This window comes from Sarcophilus harrisii, chromosome 2, assembly GCF_902635505.1.
Source record: "Sarcophilus harrisii chromosome 2, mSarHar1.11, whole genome shotgun sequence".
Lineage (NCBI taxonomy): Eukaryota > Metazoa > Chordata > Mammalia > Dasyuromorphia > Dasyuridae > Sarcophilus > Sarcophilus harrisii.
The window spans coordinates 372,099,684-372,124,257 of NC_045427.1; the positions used below are offsets into that span (position 1 = coordinate 372,099,684).

General features: G+C 37.9%; 1 protein-coding gene across 3 annotated transcripts; it reads right to left on the minus strand.

Moving 5' to 3' along the window:
* Positions 1-3,725: 3,725 nt before the first annotated feature.
* On the minus strand, positions 3,726-18,186 carry ECSCR (endothelial cell surface expressed chemotaxis and apoptosis regulator). 3 transcript variants are annotated; one of them, XM_031953370.1, is made up of 10 exons: positions 18,050-18,186; positions 12,878-12,925; positions 11,459-11,518; positions 10,846-10,986; positions 10,383-10,439; positions 7,392-7,502; positions 5,975-6,073; positions 5,002-5,038; positions 4,309-4,405; positions 3,726-4,080 (listed from the first exon to the last, which is right to left on the minus strand). In XM_031953370.1, exons 1-10 carry the CDS (start codon positions 18,105-18,107, stop codon positions 4,072-4,074), a joined length of 717 nt encoding a protein of 238 aa, XP_031809230.1. In that variant the 5' UTR covers positions 18,108-18,186; the 3' UTR covers positions 3,726-4,071. The 3 variants fall into 3 exon arrangements, with proteins under 3 accessions (XP_031809230.1, XP_023360632.1, XP_031809231.1); XM_023504864.2 differs by having other exon boundaries at positions 10,383-10,445; XM_031953371.1 differs by lacking the exon at positions 10,846-10,986 and having other exon boundaries at positions 10,383-10,445.
* Positions 18,187-24,574: the final 6,388 nt, after the last annotated feature.

A 24,574-nucleotide genomic window follows, 5' to 3' on the forward strand; every position in this document is an offset into this window, starting at 1 on the left:
CACATCATCAGATCACCGACATCCCTTTTTGCATTAAAATTCTATGACAATTATTCATCTTATATTCATAATTTAAGCAAAGGGAAATTGTTGGAATCTTTACAAAGTGTTAAGCCATTGGAGTTGATTTAATCTTATTTTGGGCCAGAACTTGAACTAGGTACTAAGTACAACTGATGGAAACAATGCTTGTGTTCACACCTTTAGAGAGTCATAAGTATCTAAGAACTCAATGGAGTTCACATGCTTGGGAGATTTCAGAGAGCATGCTGGGAGATATCCCACAATCCCACTCTCAGAGAAGTAGCATAAATACAGTTCCAGTGAGCGACTCAAGAGAATTTCTCCGGAACATTGATGGGGCTCCGAGACAGAACACTCTGGAAGAAAAGCCTACAAGCCCTATCTTCGAGGCAAGAGAGATCCATCGTATCTTCTACCTTGGTGCTGGCTGGAGGCTGAAGAAAGCAGAGGCAGAAGCCAAGGACAAAGCTACAAGATCTATTAGAGCTCAAGCAGAGAGTTAGGTCTCGGCTAACCGGGCTAATTTGGAATGAGAAATAATCGTTTGCACTTTTACCAGCTGGCTGCGATTTTGGAGTAATTGTTTATTTCAACTGAGATTAAGGCTGACTCCAGAAAACCTCCACATTTTGGTGCCCAACGTCGGGGCTGACAGGACCCTCAGCTGATTTTAGTGGAAAAGTTCCGATCCTGATTTCAGTAGAAAAGCCTCTGATCCTGATTTAAGTGGAAAAGCCTGTGATCCTGATCCAGTGGAAAAGTCTCTTCAACCCAGAGATTGAGTACAACAAAGAAATTGTGTTAAAAGAATTAAAGTAGAATTTCAGCTAAGATGGGACAGATCTTTAGAAAACAGCCTTCTGTTTCTGTTCAAGGAAAATGTTTAGAAAGCATTGTTAAAGTTATGGAAAGTGAAGGTTTGATTATAAATATGGAGCAGATAACAGAACTTTTACAAACTGTTAAGAAAATATGTCCTTGTTTCTCTCTGGAGAAAGATTTGGATCTGGATGAATGGAACTTAGTAGGAAAGGATTTTGTCAATTTTGTAATAAAAATGGCCCTAACTCAATTTCTAAAGACATATTTAATACATATAATTTAATACAACTGGCTATAAGAAGTTATTTAAGTGTTAAAATGAAAAAGAAGAAAGTGCCAACTAAACTAGGTGATAAGTAGGAAAATTAAGATAATGGAGTTAAGTACAATCCTGAGTGTGATACTTCACAGCTGGAGGAGGCTGCCTCCAGAAAACCTCCACAGGAAATGGACTTTTTGTTTGCCTTTGTTTCTCTTTGCTTTCCATGAAAGATAGTCACATTATTTTGTAAAGTCTAAATATAGGGGAAAAAAACCTTTGGTGTTTGAGATTAGAAGTTCCTAGAGCATAAGTGAAAAATGTGGGAATGCTCAGTTCTTGGGATATTTGCTGGGAAAGACTATAATGGCAGTAGAAAGTGGAGCTGTGAAACAGCACAGAAAGTATAGACAAGTGATGAAAGAGATACAGAACTGGAAGGTTTGGGGACAAAGGATGGGATAGTGAAGAGAAGCAGGAAGTTGACAAAGAGGATGAGGAGGGGGAGAGGCAGAGAGCATCACTCATGTACCTATGGTTAATGGTAGGAAACTAGGCAGCATGGATCTGATGGAGATGGAAGATTGCCTGGGGGACAAGAGTTTGAAGTCTCTTTTTTTTTTTTTTGGTTTTTTTTTTTGGGGGGGGGAACCAACTCTTATTTGTGAGATCTTAAGGTTAGTTCATTAACATATACAAAACATTTCAAAGTTGTCAGTAAAACTTTAAAGCTAACACATTCATATTGTTTCAAAGTCATTAGCACCGTTTGATGAACTGTTGATCTTTATTGTGAAAAGTCTAAAATTTGTCTAGAATTTACATGTCATAGGATCAAAAGGCCCTGGCAACAAAGACTAGATGGCTTCCCGTGATTTGGTACATATCATCAAAATGTGATTTTTGGTAAATATATGATAGTTTGGAAATTTTATTTTCTTGGTCTTTGGGATGATTTGTGCATGATTTCTAGATTCCCTTTTGAAATCTTACTTTTTGCTATTGCCATTTTATACTGCTACTTATAAACTTAACTGTACTGATTAGAAATCAGGGTGGGGAAAAGCAGTCAAGAGACTAGAAAAAGGTACAATTTTAACATAGCAGGACTTATTGTCTACCTTCAATTCAATAAATATTTCTTGAACATCAGCTATGTGTCAGGCACTGATGGGGATATAAAAATAAAAATAACACTAACTTCACCCTCAGGGTGTTTGCCACCTAGTAGGAGAATAAGAAAAGTATGCAAATCACTATATGATAATATATTACAGAATATGATGAGGTATGAGAGAAGGACATAGTATTGTGGAATCAGAGGGAGATATCATATCTACTTGTTTAAATCAGGAAGGGTTCCTGTTGGAAGTGAAATGGCATCTGAAGTAAGCTTGAAGGATAGGTAGAATTTTTGACAGATGATGATTAAGAAAAGAGAATATGATTCCATGTAGAGGGAACAGTACAAAGAAAGGTAAAAAGGAGGGAAATTATGTGGTACATTCAGAAGAATCAAAAAGTGAGCCAATCTTGTTTTAAAATAAGTTAAATACATGGAAGATAAGTATAGAAAAGAAAGTTGGGATTGTATTGTGGGGTCCTTGAATACATGCTCTGAATGCTACTCACCTTATAGTATGTGCTCATAAATATTAAATAAACTTAGTGTGTATGTATGTACATTATATATATATATATATATGTAGAATGTATATATGCATATGAGGAATCACTGGCATAGTTTTCTGCATATACACGCATATTCACATATATTATATATATTCATATACAATATGTGTATTTGTATGTATATGCATGTTACATAAAAATATTAAATATATGTGTGTATGTATACAGAGGACTATGCCAGAGATTCTTCAAATGCCTAGATAAGATCCCTGGAGTAAAACAGTTTTCAATTCCAGTCCAGTACTTCTTGTTCTTAGAATTTCCATGACTCCTTAGTAGTTGGATCCAAAAGAAAATATTTGTTAACAACAGGAACCTCACTGATCTGGGGCTACCCCATAAAGTGAATGTGTTGTCAGTCTATGAAGCCTTAATGTTATTATTTTTTCCTCCCTACGATGTGCAAACCTTTCTTGATATTTTTCCAACTGGAACCAGTGAGACCAGTACATCTACCCTAGAGCACAATAGGAAGTATGCAACAGTTTTTTAAAATTATCCACTATAGATGGAGATAAAGCTCTCATAATTAACACAATACTTTGTTCTAGTTAGCTTCTTTCATTGGCCTCCTTTCTAAAGGGCAATGCTATTATATTTTGTTTAGATTATTACTGACAGAGATAATATGCTTTATTATAATTAGTCCACCAATGCTACTTTGCTTTTAAAATTAAGGGGGTAGGTTCAGTTGCCTCATTCCAGTTTTATAAAACAATAAACTGAAACACAGCTAGAAGGGCCTGGGCCTGTTCTATTAGCCCTAGAGATGCTTGTTGCTTGATCTCTCAAAGTGTCCTTAATTTATGTTGGCCCAGTGGTGTGTGACTTGTTTTGGGAAGGCAGCCCTGACCTATCTGGGACTCTCTGATCTCACATTGTAGTCTAAAGCAGCTATGTTTAAAAGCACAGATCCTGAAAGAAATCATGCTGCAGACCAAAAATAATTTTAATTATATTAAAAATGAAAAGTACAAATATCTCCCAGTCCCAACGCAAGACCTATTTGTCTCCGTGCTGTATTTGTCTCTTCTCTATGATCCCAGGGAGATGGGAAGGGTAGGTTATGTTTCTGGGATTATTATTTATGTTCAAAATTGGGAGACAATTCTTTCAAATCTAAACCAAGGCTTGTGTCTCCTTCATCTTCAAGTGTGGATTTGAAATGCAATAATTTGCATGGAATATATCATGCCTTGGCTTCCTTCCATATCACTCCAACAATCCACCATCACAGTTGTTGCTTCCTGAGTCCTTGTCACTCAAGGCCAAGTTTATAGAACCTGCAAAAAAAGTGATGCTCATGTCAAGGTAAGTGAGTACTAGGGGATAAATGGGAACTTAATTAGAAATGATACCCATGTTCTTCAAAATGTCTCTTCCCTGCATAATGCTTAGGAACTAGAAAGAGCCCTATTGTACCTATAAGAGGAACCTTAATGTCCACCCGCACCAATGGATGGATGGGATGACTTGGGGGAAAAAGAATGAGGATACTGAAAAAGCCAAACCTTCTCTTCTGTAAAACAGCCCTTGTTATTATTTGAATTAATATTCTTCATGGAGATGAGTGTGATGCTGGTGTCCTTCTCCCTATTGGCTGTGGAGCTGCGGGGGGGGAAAAAGGAGAAAAGTCTCTATTATGAAGAGACAGGGACAGTAGGAAAGACAGGGGAGAAGGGGTCATTAGGACTGTGGAGCTTGGACTCCTTGACTGATGGGATGTTTCTTGTCCAGAATCCAAGTCCCTGTGTCAATTCATGAAAAGGCTGCAATAGCTCAGCTTTGAGACAGGAAAGTTAGAGGCCATGCATCCTCCCCTGGGACCTCACCACCTCCCTGCCTAGGACAAAGTCTAAGCTTTGGTCAATACCAAGAGTTCTCTATGTAAGGGATCCAGAGTTACTTGATAACCTGAAAGTTTAGTATGGAGGACCAGTCATAATTAGTTAATTAGTGCAGGTAAAATCTGGGATTTGCCCTATGGGTTTAAGGAAAAACTAGTATTTCCTCCCCACCCACCCTACCTCCTCTAGTTCTTCCTGGTGGTATCCCACTGTTGTCAATCCCAGGTTTCACTCACTTCCCTTCCATGAGTCCCACCCTTACCCCTCTCTGCCTGAGAGTTCCCTGAGCATTTCTGGAAAAACATTTCTTCTGTGAATCCAAGTGGGGGTAATTTGATGTGCCCCTGATATTCATACCTTTCAGACATTCCACAACTATCTGGCTTCTGGGGGTCTGTGAGGAAACAAAGGTATCAGTTTGGAAGGAGGAAGAACAATTCTGGGCATCAAGCCCAACCCAAGTCCATTTAATGACTTCACCAGGGCTTTCTTTTTGTTTTTTTAAAGCTTCCCTTTAAATCAGGGGTAATTAAACTTTGCATGTGTCCAGGACCCTTCAGCAAACTGGGAAAGATATGTATTCCTCAGAATATTGCTTTTAAATTCATAAAATAAAATACCTAGGTTTACCAAGGAAATCAGTTATAGAATATAATTGTCTAAATATTTAAAAACCAACAAAAACTCCAAGTTTATGGACCCCAAGTTAAGAATCCCTGTTTAAAATTCCACCATTCTCATAAGCCCTGCTAAGCTCAGATCTTTAGCTCCCATTTGAAAAAATTTTAAGAACATAGAATATATGACTTATCCGACTTATGGATAAGCAAACAATTTATGAATACAGAAAAAATAGAGAGCAAAGTGAGGTGTAACATAGATAATTTTGATTACATTAAATTAAAAAAAAATTATACAAATAAAACAAATGTAGCCAAGATCCGAAAGAAAGCAGAGAATTGGGAGGGGGGAAATTTTATGGATAGTTTCTCAGATAAGTCTTCTATCTCAAATATATAAAGAATTTTATAAAATCTATTAGAAATAGATTTCTATTTCCCTAATTGATTAATGGTCAAAGGGAGTTTTCTGATGAGGAAATTGAAACAATTTATAGTCATATGAAAAAATACTCTGAACTACTTAAGGATTTTATCATCATTTTCCCCAAACCTCTATGCAGCATTCTTTTATTGAGTGGGGATTTAGCACAGCAAATCCGTTGTCCTAAGCCTCCCCTTAACTCTAAAGCATGAGTAAGCCAATGCTAATAGTTCAAGTCCTAAATATCAAGCAGAGAGAGCAGCTAAGAAATTGTGAGAGCTTGTACCTTCTGACTCTTTATTTTTCTGACACTTGAACCTCAGACTGACCACACTGACCAGGATAATTACTACGACCACCAAAATGATGATGAAGGTGATAACTCCTGAAGAGGAAAGAGAAAGAGCCATCAGGCACAATTTACAGCGTTTCAAGTCCCATTCTTTTCTAAGTGCTACATAGTCAGCCATCTGGATCAATGAATCCCTGGAGTTCCAAATCCCTAGCCAGAATCTCTCAGACTTTTTCTCACTCCATTCTTATATTTTAAAAAATTATTTACATATACATATGGTACATATATATATATATATATATGTACACATATATACATATGAAGAGAGCAGGAAAGAGAAACAGGGAGGGAGAGGAAGAGGAAGAAAAATAGAAAAGGGGAGAGAGAACAAGAGTTAAGAACAGTAAAGTGAAATTCAGGGCCATTCTCCAAAAATAGCCCCCTCAAAAACAAAAACAGAAGCTTTTCTATGAATTCAGCTAAAACCCTAGGTGGAAAAAGGTTCATATCATGTAATATTATTATAAATTTGCAGCTGAAAGAACTTTAGAGGCCATCTTAGTTCAATCACCTCATTGAAAATTTTTTTTGTTAATACCAAAACATGTTTCTGATATTTTATTTTTATACAAAATACATTTCACAATTAATGCCTGTAGGATCCTAAGCTCTTTTGAGACCAGAAAATGTTTTGTTTTTGTCTTTTTCTTTTCTTTAAATTTAATAAAATTTTATTTTTAAATTTACATTTAAAATTTTTATTTCATAAAATATTTGTTATTCTGAACTTGAAAAATACCAACAAATCTGAAAATGTCTTTGCTCATTATAAATAACTTGATTTTTTGTTTTTGTCTTTTTAAGAACATATAAAATTCTGCAAATTAGTTCCAAAAATTGTCCTGATTGTTTCCTTTCTGAACTCTTTCTGTGTTCTCCTCTGTGAATTTTAAAAAAGCTTCATTGATGTTCTTTTTTTGTCTTCTTTTCTTCCTTTCTTTTTTGTATCTATATCACCACCCTTCATCTTCCTCACCTTCCCCACTAAAAAAAGACATAATTCTCCATTGTAACCAATGAGTATGAATAAGACTCATATGTTAGTCAAATCTGAAAATATGTCTTATTCCATACTTCTAGTCTATCACCTCAAGAGATGGGAAGCATGGTCAGGCCTCTGGGGTTGTGCCATATACCTTATTTAACCGATTAGAAACTTGAGACCTTAAGTAGTACAGTGGTTTTCCCCAATGTCATACAGAAAGTAAGTGACAGAATCAATATGCAAATTCAAATTCATTGACTACATCTACTAAGAATGTCATTTGAACCCAGGGCTCAAGATTAAGATCCTCCTAGTCTTAGGATCTTCCTTCTCTACTTTATCCCCTTTCTTTCTTCTGCTTACCAAATGCTGCCACAGTCAGCACAGTCTCAGACGTTGGGGTGGGCAAGACAGGTTTTTCAGTTGTTCTCAAGTCCATTATGGTTGACTTGGGGATAATGTCTGAAGTTGCAACTAGGAGAGAGTGAGAAAGGCAGTCAGAGGAGGAGTCCAACGTATTCCAACCAGAAGAACTTTAAGAAGGGACCAAAGGAACTCACAGTCCAACAAACTATCTTCTACTCCCTTTCCAACTCTATTCCTGAGTATGCTCAGACAAATACCTTGTTTGAATGATGATCAAATTCCCTATGATAATATGACATGGGAATCGTGACTGGTGGTTTTTACAGAACCTGCTTTGTATTGAGTTCACATTTCATGTGGCATGTACTCAGCAATCAGAATGCCTAGCATTTTCTCCTCTCTCCCTCCCCTTTTACAGGGCCCAAAGATGGAATCTGTGTGCCATAATGACGAAGATTTACTTCTGAATGTAGCTGACCAGGTTAAAATGTAATTTAAAAATATTTAATAAACAAAAATACAATAGAAAGTAAATAATGTTAATATGTGGTTTTCTATATGGATCTTCAGGGATTGAGTTTAGTGCTCCTTTTTCTATTTTTGAGTTTGACTCTACTGACCAAGAGTATTGTAATGTCAAGGAACTTGCCTTCAGCTGAATAACTATATATACAGCAAAGGTGGGACTTAAACCCTGATTTTCCTGGCTCTGAGATAATAAACTCTGTAAATGCTATTCTATGATGCCTTATCTTAAGACTTGAGGGGGGGAATATAAAAGAAAGTGGGATCATTTATCAACAGGTATAAATTTATCGTACAAAGTTATTTTTTTTAAATGGTGGAGAGAGGAATAAGATGTCTTTAGACCTTCCTAAAAAAGTGGAATAGCTTCTTGCCTCGTTCCCTTTTAACTCCTTCCTCACAAATTCATGATTTTGAGATATTGTACCTTGGGAAGTTACAGCCAATGTTTGTGAGAGATGGTGTCGGACTATAATAGAAACAGGAGGCATGCAAGCATCCCTATTTTAATTATCTATGTTCCATTATATTTTTTATTATTTTAAAAAATATTTCTCAATTATATTTTAATCTGGTTGACCTCATTAGGGGATATTGTAGCTTGTAAGCCATGGCCTGTTTGACCCTTAATTTTAAACCGCGTACAGCCCTCACCTCCACTGTTCATTAGCTGGGGAAGGTGAAGGAAGTACCTTATCTACCTACATGTTCTTTTTCTCTTAGTTTAGAACTCAGAATTCATTTTCCTTTAGAAACAAAGTTACATGTGGTGGTTAGGTTCTATATAATTCTTGGTCCTTAATCTATACTGGGAATTCAATGGTGGGCTAGCCTGGGAACAAAGAACTGACATAGACCTGCACTTTTAGAATTCATTGTTCTATGGGAAGGTTACTATCAATAGAACTCTTGGCCCTTGAGCTATATTGAGAATTCAACAGCAGGCTAGCTTGGGAACACAGAACAAACACAGACAAGAATGTTTCTAAGAATCATCAGTAGATTGTATTCTGCATGTGAGCTTCTTTTTCATCTTCCACAATGCCACAAAGACAGCATGGTGTTGTAAAAGAAGCATTAGCTTTAGAATCATAAGACTTAAGTTTTAATCCCCTCTTGGAAACTTGCAGTCCATGTGACACTGAGAAGACAGTACTAGCTCTCTAGACTTTATAATTTCTTCATCTGTAAGATGGTGGTAAGGGTACTAGAAGGGTGAAATAAGATCAAGGTGTTTTAACTTGGGATCTGCGAACTGAATTTCTAAAAATTTCAATAACTGAATTTCAATGTAATTGGTTTCCTCTGTTATTGTATGTATTTTATGAATTTAAAAACTGCTCTGAGAAGAATCCAAAGGCTTCCTAGGATACCAAAAGAATCCATGACACATGAAGCGTTAAGAACCCCTAAGTTAAAAGGTCCCTCTAAGCTCTAAATTCTATGATCCACAAGGTATACAGGGGTAACTAGAATGGCACAGTGGATAGTATGCTGAGCCTGGAGTCAGGAAGACCCATCTTTCTGAGTTCAAATCTAGCCTCAGACATACACTAGCTGTGTGACTTTGTGCAAGTCACTTTACCTCAGTTTCCTCATGGGTAAAAAACTGGAAAAGGAAATGGCAAGCCAGTCCAGTATCTCTGCCAAGAAAACCCCAAACTGGGTCACAGAGTCAGATATGACAGAAAATGACTTAATGAGATACCAATTATTTATTGTTGGTTGATCATCCTCTCATTAAGCATGTAACACTAAGTGGCAAATTGTGATAATTATCCAATTGAGATAATGCAAGTTCCAAATTTACTCACTTTTTTACTCTGTATATCTTTGCCTCCTTTAACTGTTATTCCAAAAATCCATTGTAACACAAGGTCCCTGCTGGGGAGGACAGACTGACAAATTGGAGGGGCTTACACTGTAAGCTTCTTGAGGGTAGGGACCAGATTTTTGCCTTGCTTTGTATCCTCGGTGCTTAGGACTGTGTCTGGTACTTAAAGGAACTTAATGTGGATTGTGGATAATGAGAATGAAATGTGAGCCCAAGGATAGCCTGGGAAAGTATCAGCCTAGTTAAATTAGGAGATATCCCTTCACCAGGTTGGCCACAAAATGACAAAATTTTTAACTGAAAAATTCTCAAAGATGCTCCCCAAAGTTATAGAAGGGCTAAAAACTGTGTCACTGAAGGATATATGTATATTAGTGAAGTTACATGTCTTCCTGAGTATTTAATAGGTGTAGATGTCAGCTCTAATGGTCACATTTGGGCCAGTGACATAATTGAATTCAGTCAACAAAAATTTATCTCAATTCTTTCTCTTTCCTTTCCAGTGTCTTTTGTTCTTGATTTCTTCTCCATCTAGGAATATGATGGAAAGAAAGAGGGCCCAAAGGGAATTTCCCTATCTATTAATGATCTCATGATGAATATCTCATTATCAGGAGTTAGGGACTCACCTAAAGAAGTGGGGATCGGGGATCTTTCCCTGGTTTTATGACTCAGGGCACTTGTACCTACAGCTTGGAAGAGAAGGCACCCAGTTAAGACATAAGACATAGCAAATAGAAGAAGCACAGAACAAGTTTGATGCACCATTCATATCCTAGGTAGGAACCTACTCTCTAGAACTGAGACTGAACCTTCCCCATTTTTTCTTATTTTTCTATTATTCAATTTCCCCCAGCTCCAGTTCTCTTCTCTCTCTGTCTCTTACAAATGTCTCAATGTTCCCTTTCCTTCAATATGAACAGCATTTGTCTTTCCCCACTTTGGCAATTCCTCTTATCCATCTCAGAACCACTTTCAGTTTCTTAAATCCTAGGACAATGTTGCCCCGAAGTCAGGGCAGGGGCTTGGATAGTTACTCTAAATCTGAATCATTCAGTACTAATAAACCCCGACTTTTGAGCCTGTGCTTACCTCGCCCTGGGGTGGCTTCTTGTGTCTGAGTCTTTGTTGTAGGACTAAAGGGAGAAGACTGGAAACTATTCCAGGTGGATGTTCTTGGATTTGATGATTCATCCCTCACTGTGGTGACCAGTGTGGACATCCTCAAAGATACTGTGAATACCAAGGCAGCATTTTGGGAGCATCTGAGAACCACAGGTAGATATCCCAGAAATGACCAAAGTTACTGCCCAGAATCCTCTAACTCTCCAAGTAGTGGTTAGTAGTGGGAATGTTTCTCTTTGACTATTGCTTTACCAATTGTGTTTCATCTTTGGAACACTTCAGGAAATTTTCAAAGGATGAAATATTCCTGGGCCCAGGTTAGGACTACATCCTAAAACCTTCAAACATTTAGCCTGACATCCTTAGTGCTCAATATCCCTGACTGGACACTGATTCTACCTCACAGGATATCTTACTTCCACTCCCTAATTCCCACCCTTCCCTCAATATTTATTTCCCTTACCTCCTGCGATCCCCCATCTTCTCCCCATGCTATCATTCAATTTCTTTGGCCATCAAGGAAAAACTCTGGCTGAGACTCAGGCTCAGGGCTAAGCTCCTCACTAGATCTCATCTTTACCTGGAATATCTGTGGTGGATTGAGGTGCCGAGTGAGTTGTAAAAGTGGAAGGCTTATTACCTGGAATGATATAGGTCAAATTAGTTTTAAGGAACAGGAGGAATATGGTTGTCCTGGGGCAATCCTTCTAACTTAGGTTTTGGAACCCTTGATGTCTTGTTACTTAAAAACTTTGAGGAAAGTGGAAACCAAGATCTGCTCTGGCTATAGTGTTGCTATAAATCTTCTTCGTTCTTTATCAGCAAATTCATCTGGTGCCTGAAGAATACTAGCTATGGCACTGATAATTCATGAAACAGATAATCAAAAGCTGGCACTGCTGTTATTACGTCTCTCTGGGCTTTTTCTCACTTAACTTCTCTCAGCTTCTTCTTAAAAGGGGGATAATCTAAGTTATATTTTAATATATTTAACATCTACTGGTCATCCTGCCATTTAGGGGAGGGGGTGGGGGGGGTAAGAGGTGAAAAATTGGAACAAGAGGTTTGGCAATTGTTAATGCTGTAAAGTTACCCATGTATATATCCTGTAAATTAAAGGCTATTAAATAAAAAAAAAAAAAAAAAAAAAAAGGGGGATAATGATATAAGCTACCTCAAAGATTTGCTGTAAGGATCAAAAGAGATAACTATATAAAGTCCTTTATAAATCTCCAAGTTCTAGCTAAATTATTATAATATTTATCATTATTTTAAATTTCAAGGATCTCTTATTTCATCAATGTGTGTAATTCTCTCACCTCTGTAGATCAAAACCCTTTTAGTAGATAAACTTCAGAGTTGTTTTGGCTGAAAAATTAATTGTCCTATTATCAGCTTGGCTGTTACTATTTTTAAATTTAGCTGAGGGAGGGGAACAGTCATCATCTAAATGATGATCAATGAAATAATCTCTGTCATTTAGTCAGTCAATATGTTTATATGTGTGTGAGTAATATATATATATATATAAAGCACACATATATTAGCAGTTTTATTATATATTATATACATACATTATATTATACTATATATGAATATGTATATATACACACATATGCACTAGCTATTATTGTGATTATTATCTTTCACTAGGCCAGCTTGGTAGAAGCTGCCAAAATCTGTCTTCTGGTAGCAAAGTCTTTGAGAACCCAGATTCATCTTTATACCAAAATGATGTAAGACATTAGTGGATATATTTCATTAATATTGGGAATGAATCCCTCTGCCCTTAGTACTTTACCTTTTTTCCCTTAGTACCCTCCTAAGCCAACTTGAATTGGCCAAGTGTGAAAAAACCCCTAGTTATGGCTTGTTCTCCCTTACTGCACCCTCAGCGCTTCTGCAATCCACTCACATCATCTCCAACCCTAGAAACCTTGTAATAATTCACATGAGCTCCCTGCCAGTACCCCTAAATTCCCCAATATTTTTGTCTTACCCTGCCGAAATCCAAGGCTCTGGACTCGTGGGCTTTGGGAGGAACCACCTATAAGAGTAAGCAAAGGATGATAAACTGGAGTGCCATGCCTGTTGGGACCCATCAAAGGGAACTCAATCCATCTGGCCTCCTAAACACCCTGACTAGGAGGTAAAAAAGTAGACAGAACCCATCTTGTAGAATTAGAAGATGAGAATTTGAATCCTGGCTCGGAAAAGTGTTTTGTTGTGGAATCATAGTTAACTCACTCACCCTTTCTCTGGGCCTCAGTGTCCCTAAATGTAGCATGGAGAGAATCACCCTTAATCAACCCCGTAGAAAAATGGTACAAGGATCAATAATATGTCTAGAATAGCCTACATTTAGAGGACTCAGAGCCCTGTCAGACCTCAGTCACTTAAGAGCCTATTTCTTCCCATTTGTGAGAAGTTACCTATGTGGTAAATTCAAGATCTCTAGAATATAGAAACCAGCTTACCATAAGTTCTTACATTTTGAAAACTGTTCTTGAAATGAGGAAATAAACATATACTCCATTTTCTCTCCTGTGACTTTGTAACTATGACTTTGATTTACTTTTTCTTAGTAAACAGAAGACATTTCACTTTTATGTGCTCAGGGAAGTGTTATTGAACTGTCAAAGCTAACTTAATCTAAGTGACTCTTAGGTGACACTTAAGTGTCTGTCCTTCTAAGTCCTTCCCATCCTTTAACAACCACAAAATATCCCAGTTTTGATGCTTAGGAAAGTCTGGACACCAACAAGCATCTTGACATCAGCTCTCTCTCTTCTTTTTCCCTCCCTTTCTCTCCCAATGCGATATGTCTACTCCACTCCATTCCACTCATGTTATAACTTTTCCTTTTGACTTGTGTATTAAAAATATATTCAGAACACAAATGTTTGGGCGATTTTGTGGGCTGTTTTTCAGTCGTTCAGTTGATTTAATAAAAAAACCTCTGAGCAATCTGACCTACCAAATTATCAAACATTACAAATGAGGTAATATTTGTAAAGCACTTAGCACAGTGCCTAGCACATAAAAGATACTTAATAAATTCTTATTTCTTCCCTATCTAATCAATGATTTTTATTCCTCACATGGAAGAATCTCTCTTCTTCTATAGGGAAGAGAAGCCCTGGGAAAGGTAAAAAAATGTGGAAATAGTTGCCCACCCAACATGAAGAGGGTGTGGATCACCCAGATTCCTGAGAAACAGAATTTCATGAGTACTTTATGTATGTGTATATGTGTATGTCTACATATGCAGACATAGTGGATTATGTTTGCCTCTGCACAAAGAGAACATTTCCTCATTTTACACAATGAAATCATCCTTGAAACATGTGAATGAGCTGAAAGGAAAACAACCTGGGGAAGTGGAACCACCCAGTTGGGGTTCCCTTCCTACAACCCAGACTGGAGCTGATGACTGTTCTCTGCCCTAGGACTCCTGCTCCGTGGGCCACTCAGAATCAAAGGAAATTCCTGAGAGGCCCATGTTTGGGGAACAGCTGCCCAGCCCTGAGTGGGCGAGATCAGGGAGAAGGATCTGGGACTGAGTGCCAGCATGCAATTTGCCTAGTGAGTTTATTTTTTTTAAACTGTGGCCATCTTCCACTGGGCTTCCAGTTGGCTTGCTGCATTGTTCCCAGCCCAGGCTCATCCAAAACAATAAGGCTGGGGTTTCCCAGGTCACCATCCCTCATTGCCACAACTGTAGCTCCTTCCCTGGAGGGGACTTGTTTAAGGAGAGGGAAGGAATCTTTCTATCAGGAGGCAGAAGCATAAATGGGATGACTTTAGAAGGATTCTGACATCCCAAAGAGCTCCTTCATTCTAAGACTCTACAATCAATCACTCAAACACTGATTCAACACATAATCATTGAAAGCCATACCAGGAATGAAGCACATTGAAGATTCTCTTCAAATTGGCCCCCACCTACTTTTCCAACCCTATTGCTACTTTTATGAACTCTATAATTAGAATACATTCTTATCTTGTTCTGTTCCTTTGTTTATGTTGCCTTCAATGCCTGGAATTGACCTTGCACATCCTTGTCTCCACCTGTTGAAATCCCTCCCCTTTCTTCAACGTCCAACTCCAGTATCACCTCCTCTATTGTTTCCCTTGATGCTTCCAAAAGGAAGTAACTATGAAATTTCTTATAGTACTTTTTCTGGGTCTCTCCTTTGTACTTAACAAATCTGACTTATAGTTAATTGTGTACAATTCTTATCCTTCTCTTCACTGGACTACAACTCCTTGAGAACAAGTTAACTTGCATTGCTCTATTCCTAGTATCTACCATATGTATCCTTTAAAACAGAGATTCCTAACTAGGGGTCTCTGGATAAGTTTCAACAGATTTCTGAACTTGGATGGGGAAATATATTTTCATTTTCACTAAAATTTGGCATTTCTTTAAATTATGAATTTTAAAAATTATTTTGAAAGCTACAGTATATGAATATGGGATATAATTATTCTATAAGAAATGATGAGCAGGTTGATTTCAGAAAAGCTTGGAAAGACCTACTTGAAGAAATTTTTAGTGAAATGATCAGAACCAGGAGAACATGTACACAGTAACGACAAGATTATGTGATGATCAACTGTGATGCACTTGGTTCTTCTCAACAGTGAAGTGATTTAAGACAATTCCAATAGAATTGGGATGAAAAATGCCAATTGCAATTAGATAGAGAACTATGGAGATTGAATGTAGATTAAAACACAATATTTTCAACGGTTTTTTTGTTTCTTTCTTGTGTTTTTTTTCCCCTTTTGGTCTGATTTTTCTTGCGCAGCATGATGAATATGGAAATATGTTTAAAAGGATTGTACATATTTAGAGAGGGATCAGGTAAAGCAGAGAGGTAGAAAAAGTTAGAATACAAAGTTTTACAAAAATGAATGTTGAAAATTACCTTAACATGTATTTGGAAAATTAAATACTATTGAAAAAATTATTCTGAGAAGGGGTCAATATGTGCTCCATCAGACTGCCAAAGGAGTTCATGATGTAAAAAAGTTAAGATCCCTTGCTTTCAAAAATCACAATAAATTCAAAGTTGGAAGAGACTAGAATCCATCTAATCCAACATTCCATTTTACTGACCAAGAATAAGCATTTATTAAGTTTCTGCTATATACCAGAAACCATTCTGGAAACTGGAGATACAATTACAAAGAATCAAACAATCCCTGCTCTCAAAAACCTTACATTCTAACATGGAAGACAATAAATACATACATATATATTACATACATATGTGTGTATATGTATATACACACATATGTATGTATGTAATTATAGCCTAAACATAAAGAGAATCAATACAAACACAAGGTAGTTAAATGGGAGATAGGGAAGACAGATATTAACAATGGTGAGACCATGAAAAACTTCATGTAGAAGATGATGTGTAATTTAATTACACAAATCTTTAAATATTATATGCTAGTCATATACTTGTCCCAGATAGAATTCCTACTTGCCCCCATCTGTATCTCTAGCATAAGTCAAAGGACAGAGCAACAAGACCTAGCCAATGTAGCAGATTACCTAATGCCTTGTGTCATCTCCAACTTCCTTCTTTAACTGGTCTCCTTCCTAAAGCCTCCCAAATGCTTTTAACCCTGGATTTAGAAACCCTGAATATACCGCCCCCCCAAACCCCAGAAATGCTTGGTGAAAAAGGCACAGCTCATGTCCCTACATCATATTGTGGAGATCAGTGTGACTCTCTCATTGTACCCCCAGTTTGTAGAGGGGTTTGTAGAGAAGAGCATTTCTAATCTTCAGGTGGGGCCTTCCACTGGAGACTGAGCCACTAAACATAATATTTGGTGGTGGGATATGCAAACAGAGTAGGTTCTCCCAGGAATATTGGGAACACAGGTTTTCCAGAATAACTCCCCTTTTTTGAGTGCTTCCCAAAGCACTGACTCCCCAGACCCTCTACTTGATGTGTAATGGGGTGGGGGAAGGACTAAAGGGAAGTTCCTGGACTTGTGAGTCACAATCTCCAGGACCTTTCTCAATTCCCAGCAATGGGTCCCTAATTAGGAAGCCACTAAAAGCCCTAACTAGCTGTTCACAAGAAGCAGGGGAAAACTTAAAAGATTCTATTTTTATCTCTGTGATATAACTCTTCTTTATCATAAAACAAGAACTTTCTAGGGGTTATCATATTCATTCTTTTGCCTCCATAAAGATATCAGCTCTTCTAGCCCAGAGTAAGAAAAAAAAAGAATTCACTTCTTTAAGAACTCTAGGAAAGATGATTTTGTGGCCTTGTTTCATGGTTTCCTTTACTGGACTGATTCAAAAGATTGGTCATCTTCCCTAGAGGAAAGTTCTTCCTTCTAATCCTAGTCCTTCCTAGAGAAGGACTGAATCCTAGATTCAAGATCAGTGTCTCCCTGCAAGCATGACACCCAAAATCAAATTTGATTAGTTCTCAAATCTAAAAAAACATGGCATCCTGAACTTTTGGAGATTAAAAAGGGTTGGTGTCAGACTAATACTAGACTTTGCATCTAGCACTAAGGAAGGGGGTAGCTTCCTCTCCAGACTAAGCATCCTATGTCCTTCCTAGACACCTGATTCTGGGATGTCCAAATGTTAAATACCAAGGTACGCATTCCCCAGGACCATTATTACCAAGGCTCACCCCAGCTTCCTATGTCTCCTCAGTGATCAATTTAAAATTATGATTTGTGAGAAAGCGGAACAGAACGGGAAACACCTCTCTCCCTTCTCTTTGACCCATCCCAGGAACGGAGCTATTTGGTTTGGGAGCAAACTCTAGAAAGTGTTGTACATTGCTGATGTCATGTCTTTGGGAAGGGAAAAATAACCTTTCCCATTTGAAAGTCCAACCATGGGGCTTAAAAACCAGGGGCTCAAGTTTTTCCAGCTTTCTGTCTTCTAGATAAGAGCAGCAGGATAGGGTTTTCCCTTCTGCATATGACCAGGGAAATGTGCTCTATTTGTCCACAGTTATCACCCAATAATGATCTGATTGCTGGACTTCTTTAGAGAGAAAAAAATTAAGATTTTTCTTTCCTGGATGAGTGAAACCGGTGTGATTCTCTAGACCATACTCTTAAAATTCTTGGATTATCAGTGCTGAGAGGAAGCAAAAAAAACATTTCTTACCTTGGAACAAAATGTAACTTATGATCCCCAAACATAGCTGGGCTCTGATTGTGTTCATATCCACTGTTCCTGCCGGCCGTCGTTCAGCTTAAGGGAAGCTCTGTCCATAATGAGGAGGAGAGAGGGAGTGCTGGGGTGGGGCTGGGATTGGGGGTAGCTGGCTCTCTGGGAGCTTCCTGTTAAAGAATAGAAGGAAACAGATTGGATCCAAGGGGGGTGGGGATGGGGGGGGGAAATGGAAGGGGGTGGGTTCCATTAAGTTGTGTTAGTCCAGCCTGGAGCTAGAAGGATGCAAGGCATTGTTGGCCAAAAACTTAGCCCCTAGAGATGGGGAAGAAATTTTCATGAAGATAAGTGACCCAATTGCCCACTTTACTTTTTCTTGTGTTCCAAATTCTATACCATTTTGCCTTAGATTTCTACTTCAATTGGGAAATTCTTCTTGGAATCTATCCTCAAGATTTCCTATGGCTTTTTAAATGTAGATCTTATTTTGGACCTCTGTTCTCTCACAAATTCATCACCTCCATCCAAAGCTCCATCTTTCTGCTGGGATAGCACTATTCCAACCCCTTTTCCCTTCTCTTAGAAATTGCAACATAAATAAGAAGAAGCGTTAAAAAAATCTGTTCCATCAATTAAGAAAGTTCTAAGGTACTACTTCACGCTTCTCAGATTGGCTAAAATGACAGGAAAAGATGGTGATAAATATTGGAAGGGATGCAGGAAAATTGGGACACAATGTATTGTTGGTGGAGTTGGGAAATGATCCAACCATTCTGGAGAGAACTATGCCCAAAGGGCTATAAGGGTGTGCATGCACTTTAATCCTATCTATATTGGGTTCTCTACTGGGTCTATGTCCCAAAGATATATAGAAAGGAAGGAAGGAAAAGGACCCACATATCCAAAAGTGTTTGTAGCATCCTTTTTTGTACTGACAAGAAATTGGAAATTGAATGTATACCATTCAGATGGAGAATGGCTGAATAAATTATGGTATATGAATATAATGGAATATCTTTGTTTTATAAGAAATGAGCAGCAGGCTGATTTCAGAAAAGGCTGTAAATATACGAACTGATGCTAAGTGAGGTAAACAGAACCAAGAAAACATTATATACAGTAGCAAAATTATGTGATGATCAACTTTTTGGATTTTTTCAACAATGAGGTGATTCAAGGCAATTCCAATGGACTTGTGATGGAAGGAACCATCTGTATCCAGAAAGAGAACTATGGAGACCGAATGTGGATCAAAGAATAGTATTTTCACTTTTTTTTGGTTTTTTATTTCTCATGTTTTTTTTTCTTTTTGGTTTGATTTTTCTTGCACAACATGACAACTATGGAAATATGTCTCTTTAAAAAATCAAGGTTTTCTGATAAAAGTCTGTTATCTAAGACATAAAGGAAATTGATTCAAATGCATAAGAACAACCACCATTCCTGATAGTTAAATTATGAAAGAATATAAACAAGCAGTTGTCAAAGAATGAAGGCCAACTTTCAATAACCATATGAAAAAAATGCTCCAAATGACTAAAAACAGTAAAGAAAATTTAAATTAAAACAGTTCTGAAATTCTATCAGAATAGTACAGATGAAAAACAAAAAACAGAAAATGACAACTATTGGAGGGGTTGCAGAAAAGGATCTATACTGTTGGTGTAGCTGTGAATTGTTTCAGTCATTCTGGAAAGCAATTTAGTTATGGGTGACATAGTTAGATATGATCTGAGACTTGGTTCATCCCTGTAGAGAAGAGGAGAGAAATGGGCTACATCTGTGCCCTAGCTTAGAGAGAGCTTATAGGTAGGGTCCTGAAACAACACTAAGAATGGGCACTCTTTCCTCCAGTCTGAGAGAAATACTATACTAGAATCATTTCCTCTAAATATCTCTGGCCTGGGGTTACAAGTCTAAGTTCAGAAAGAAAGCAGCTTCCTTGGCTACTCTTAAAAGGAAGTTATCCCTTAGTTTATACTTACAACGTTGGCTTCTTTCCATATTATACTAGTTATACAAAAGTAAGCCTATTTATTCAAGCAAACATCAAACAGAAATAGAAAATAGACAAATTAAAAGAATATATAAGAGTGAATGAATTCTTTAGCTGGGAATAGAAGATTTTAACTCAAATTAGGAGAAAAAGAATTACATTGGAAGTACATTCTGGTATTCTAGTTTAAGTAAATAAGGATATGATGCAACGAGTTTCCCATACTTGTCATTTCTGTAGAGTATCCTCAGTCCATCTGGATCTCCTGAAGAATTTTGGGCATTCTGTCTAAGTCTCTTAACACAGGTTTTCAGCTTTACATTGAACTCAACATGCTACAGAATCATATATATATATGTATTTATAGCAATAAACACCTCAAGCTTTTTGGAAGTGGATTACATAGAAAAACCCAAAAGATCTGCATGAATTGAAGGAGTGTGAATGAGAACAAGAGAGCAATTTATATGTGATATAACAACATTGTGAATATATGTCTAATATAATTATACATGTATAATCTATATCAGATTGCTTGCTGTCTTGGGGAGGGGAAAGGCATGGGGGAGAGAGAAAAAAATTGGAAATCAAAATTTTATACAAGTAAATGTTAAAAACTAAAATAAAAAAATGTTTCAAAACAACAACATTGAAAAGAAAAATAACTTTGGAAGACATTGACATTCCAACAAATTCAATGACCATCTGTAACTCCAAAGGACTAATGATTAATTAATGACAGAGAGGTTATAGAATTAAAGCACAGAATAGGACATGCATTTTTGGATGTGGCCAATGTATAGATTTGTTTCATCTGTGTTTATTACAAGATTTCTCCCCACCCCTTTTCTTCAAGACTGGAAGAATCTGGAGGAGAGGGAATAGTTATATATATATATACATTTTAAAAGATTTTAAAAGGGTTATTGAAGTATTTTTAAAATTCACAATAAAGGGAAAGGAGAGAATAAATGTTTATATAGTGTCACTATGTGCTAGATACTGTGCTAAATGCTTTTGACAAATGTTATCTCATATCACAAAAACCCTGCAAAGTAGATGATATTATTATCCTCATTTTACAGTTGAGAATCCTAAGGTAATCAGAGCTTAAGTGACCCTGTTAAAGATGTATCTACTGATTGGGAGGGACAGTTTCTTTCTTTAATCCTTATTTTCGAAGTTCCATCTCATCTATGGGAGGGTTAGGAGAATATAGAAGTTTTGTTCCTTAGTCTGTACAATTCTAGAAGCCTATCTGAAACAAAAGGGTATTCTCCTTTCTTGCTCTGGAATATAAGAAGAGACCTCCTCTCATCTGGGATGTGGAAGACCAGAAGAAGAGAATGGACTAGGTATTCCTGAGTCCAGCTAGGAAAAAATGGCAGAAAGACACAGTAGTTCCATTTTTACTATGGCAAAGCTTTCTTCAGACAGGAAAGATTAATCTCAGATTTTGCTTCTTTCTAAATAAGAGATCCTTCCCAGCCATGAAATATATGAGACTCAACAAGAGAAATAGAAACAAAAATGCAAACACAGAATTAGAGAGAATAAGAAAGCTAGTATCTAGTCCCTATTCCCTGTAAAGATTTTTTCCCTAAAAAAGAGTATACTTCTCAGATAAAACTCAGATAACTCTCTGGTTAGATTGGGGTTGCATTCTCTTCTCAAGACTCCATGACCTTTTAGGTGTCTCACAATTTTGATTAGTAGGAAGTCACTGGAAAGGATAAGGTATTAAGAGTTTTGCTCTGATACAATGTAAATTCCTTAAGGGAAGGGATTATCTGTTTGGTGTATTTGTGATCTGAATGCCTAATAGCACAGTGCCTGCAATATTTTTTTCCCTTGGACCAGAATTGTAATTTCATCGTAATGGGGAATGTCAGGTGTAGAAAATCCCTCTACAAATGTACCTGATATGAAACTTAAGAGTCTTAAGAATTTCTTGAGACAATGAGAAGTTAAATGGTTTGTGGCCACAAAAACATTATGTGTCACAGGCAGAACAGGTCTTCCTGACTGATGTCAGCTATCAATTATTCCCTATTCAGGACAGAAGTCCACAGCACATTTTGTTCATTTACTGTTTGTGTGAGATAAGTGACTATGTTAAGCAGTGGGACACTCTTGATGACCTGTAGCCAGGGAGAACCTGACCGCGGGCCCTTTCCTAGTGGGGAACGGTATTGGCCAGAGACCCAGGATCCTACATAGTGGCAGAATGGAGATTTCCTATAAGCATGGTTGTTGGTTCAGTGGTGATGGGAAAAGAGGCTGGGACTGTTCCTGTTAACACGACTTTCTAATTGGTGCTTGGAAGAGGAAACAGCGTTGTGACTTCAGAGCTGTTTCAGCCAATCATCTCCCACGTTTCTGAGAACTGATAGTTTAGCCTTGGCCCATATGGGTACTGTGCAACTGGCTTATGTGTCACTGGAAAGATGCTGCACTTTTCCAGGTGTCAGAGTGAGGGACAATTTGGCTGGGCTTTGTTTCCTGAGAGCAAAGTTCTTTAGAGACAAACAGTCTTCATCTCAGAGCTGGGCTTTCCCACGGTGTTTTCCAGCTCTACTGGTCTGGTGTTCTGACGTGGAGGTGGAAAGGGAAATGGGGGATGGGAAAAGGGGTCTCTTTGGAGTCAAAACTTTTCCTGAAAAACAACTCTCTCCAGAGACAAGAGAAAACATTATGAGCATTTTGAAATGCTTTGAAATTCAGATAATGAAATTCAAAATGAGAATTTTGAAAATGAATAAACCTATATCGAGGCACACATGTTCATTATCTTATTCAAAATAAAATGAATTTCTTTTCTTCTCAGAAAAGTGAAAAGTGAAAGAAATACACAAGACTCTTTCTCTTGGTATGAAGAGTCATTATCTGGTGGGAGATGTTGATTGTAAAGGCTGCCCTAGTATCGGGAATTCTTGGTTAAAGTACTATAGGGAGTTACAGAAGACAAAGGAGAGATAGAAATACAGTAATCAAGAGGCAGAGAGCAAAAAGAAAGCCATCTGGAATAATAATAGCTAACATTTATGTAGTACTTACTATGTGCCAAGCACTTTACAAATATTATTTCATTTGATTCTCATAACAACTCTAGGAGGTAGATGCTATTGTGATTCCCATTTTATAGCAGAGGAAGCTGAGGCAAACAGAGGTTATATTACTTTTCTACGTTCATATAGTTAACAAGTGTCTGAAACCTTTTTGATTCCAGGTCCTGGGCTCTAACCACCTTGCAGGGTGGGGGTGGGGAAGAAAAAAACGAGAGAGAGAGAGACAGAGAGACAGACAGAGAGACAGAGAGAGAGAGAGAGAGAGAGAGAGAGAGAGAAGTAGGGAGGGAGGGGGAGAGATATGGAAACAAAGTAAGAGACTAGAATGAGAGACAAATATAGAGACATACAGAAATGGAGACAAAAAGGGTAAGTAACCAAGACAGGAAGAAAAAGCAGGAGAAAGGAAGCCTGAAAAGGAGACAGAAGGAAACAGAGAGATAAAAAGAGAACAACGATAAAGGCATTATTTTCCTCTTGTAAATGAACTTCAGACCGAAGGGGTGGGGGGAAATAGACCAATATTGGGTGAGTAAGAACTAGAAGCAAACAGACATCTCAGGGTGTCACAGCTCTGTGACAAAGAACCTGATGGGGAAGTGAAAGCGCGGGAGAATGAGGGTGTGTTTTATGTGAAGAGGGTGTGTGTGTGTGTGTGTGTGTGTGTGTGTGTGTGTGTGTGTGTTTATCAGACGTGGCAGCTTTAGGGTTAGGGAAGCCAGCCCTTTGGGAAACCAATTAACTTCTACCACGCTTTTGGTCTCCTTGAAGATGCACCTTGAACTTCCTCATGTTTTTACTCCCAGACCAGGATAATCAGGTACCCTCCTACCCTTCCCCACCCCCAGGATTGCCCTTCTTGGGGGACTGCTTGTCCTCCCATCACCCTGCCCCCTCTCTGGCACAGGGGGCCTCTTCCTTTTCTCTCATTCTGAATTCTATGACAAGAGAACGGAGGAAACTTTAGATTCTGGCAGTGGAAGGGAGGGGGGGAGGGAGATCTCAAGCTGTTCCCTGGCCTTCTCACTTTGTCCCTGAGCACAAGAGGAGACTAAAGTCACGGAGTCCTGGGATTTACTGTTCCTTTTTTTTCCTTTATGGCACAAGGACATTTTTTCCTGCCTCTTCCCCTCACCTTACCTGGTGCCAGTTAACATAGCAATAGAAATAGGTGCCCATTGCACAGGATGAAGAAAAGGAGGATACATGGAGAATCCAGAAGTAGATATCATTATGACTCCCAAGTTGTTCCAAGTGAAGTGTGTGGGGTTGTATAGTTAAAAAGATCCTGGGACTTTGAGTAAGGAAACACGGGTTGGAATCCCAGCTCTCATCCCATCTTAACCATAAGGAGGACTGTGAGCAGGCAGCAAGGCAGAGAACAGATTTTAGTGGGTTGATACTCATTTGCAAGGCAATAACAAAGTTTTTCAATTTGTCCCTCTCTGCCTGTCT

Bases quoted from the DNA above. Each gene is read 5' to 3' on its own strand.
- ECSCR (XM_023504864.2), bottom strand. From the start codon at position 18,107: ATGAACACAATCAGAGCCCAGCTATGTTTGGGGATCATAAGTTACATT. The intron at 11,519-12,877 runs GTAAGACAAAAA...ATATCATTCCAG, and splicing joins GAGCCTTGGATTTCGGCAGG to GTAATAAGCCTTCCACTTTT. The intron at 5,039-5,974 runs GTACAAGCTCTC...GTTTCCTCACAG, and splicing joins GAAAAATAAAGAGTCAGAAG to ACCCCCAGAAGCCAGATAGT.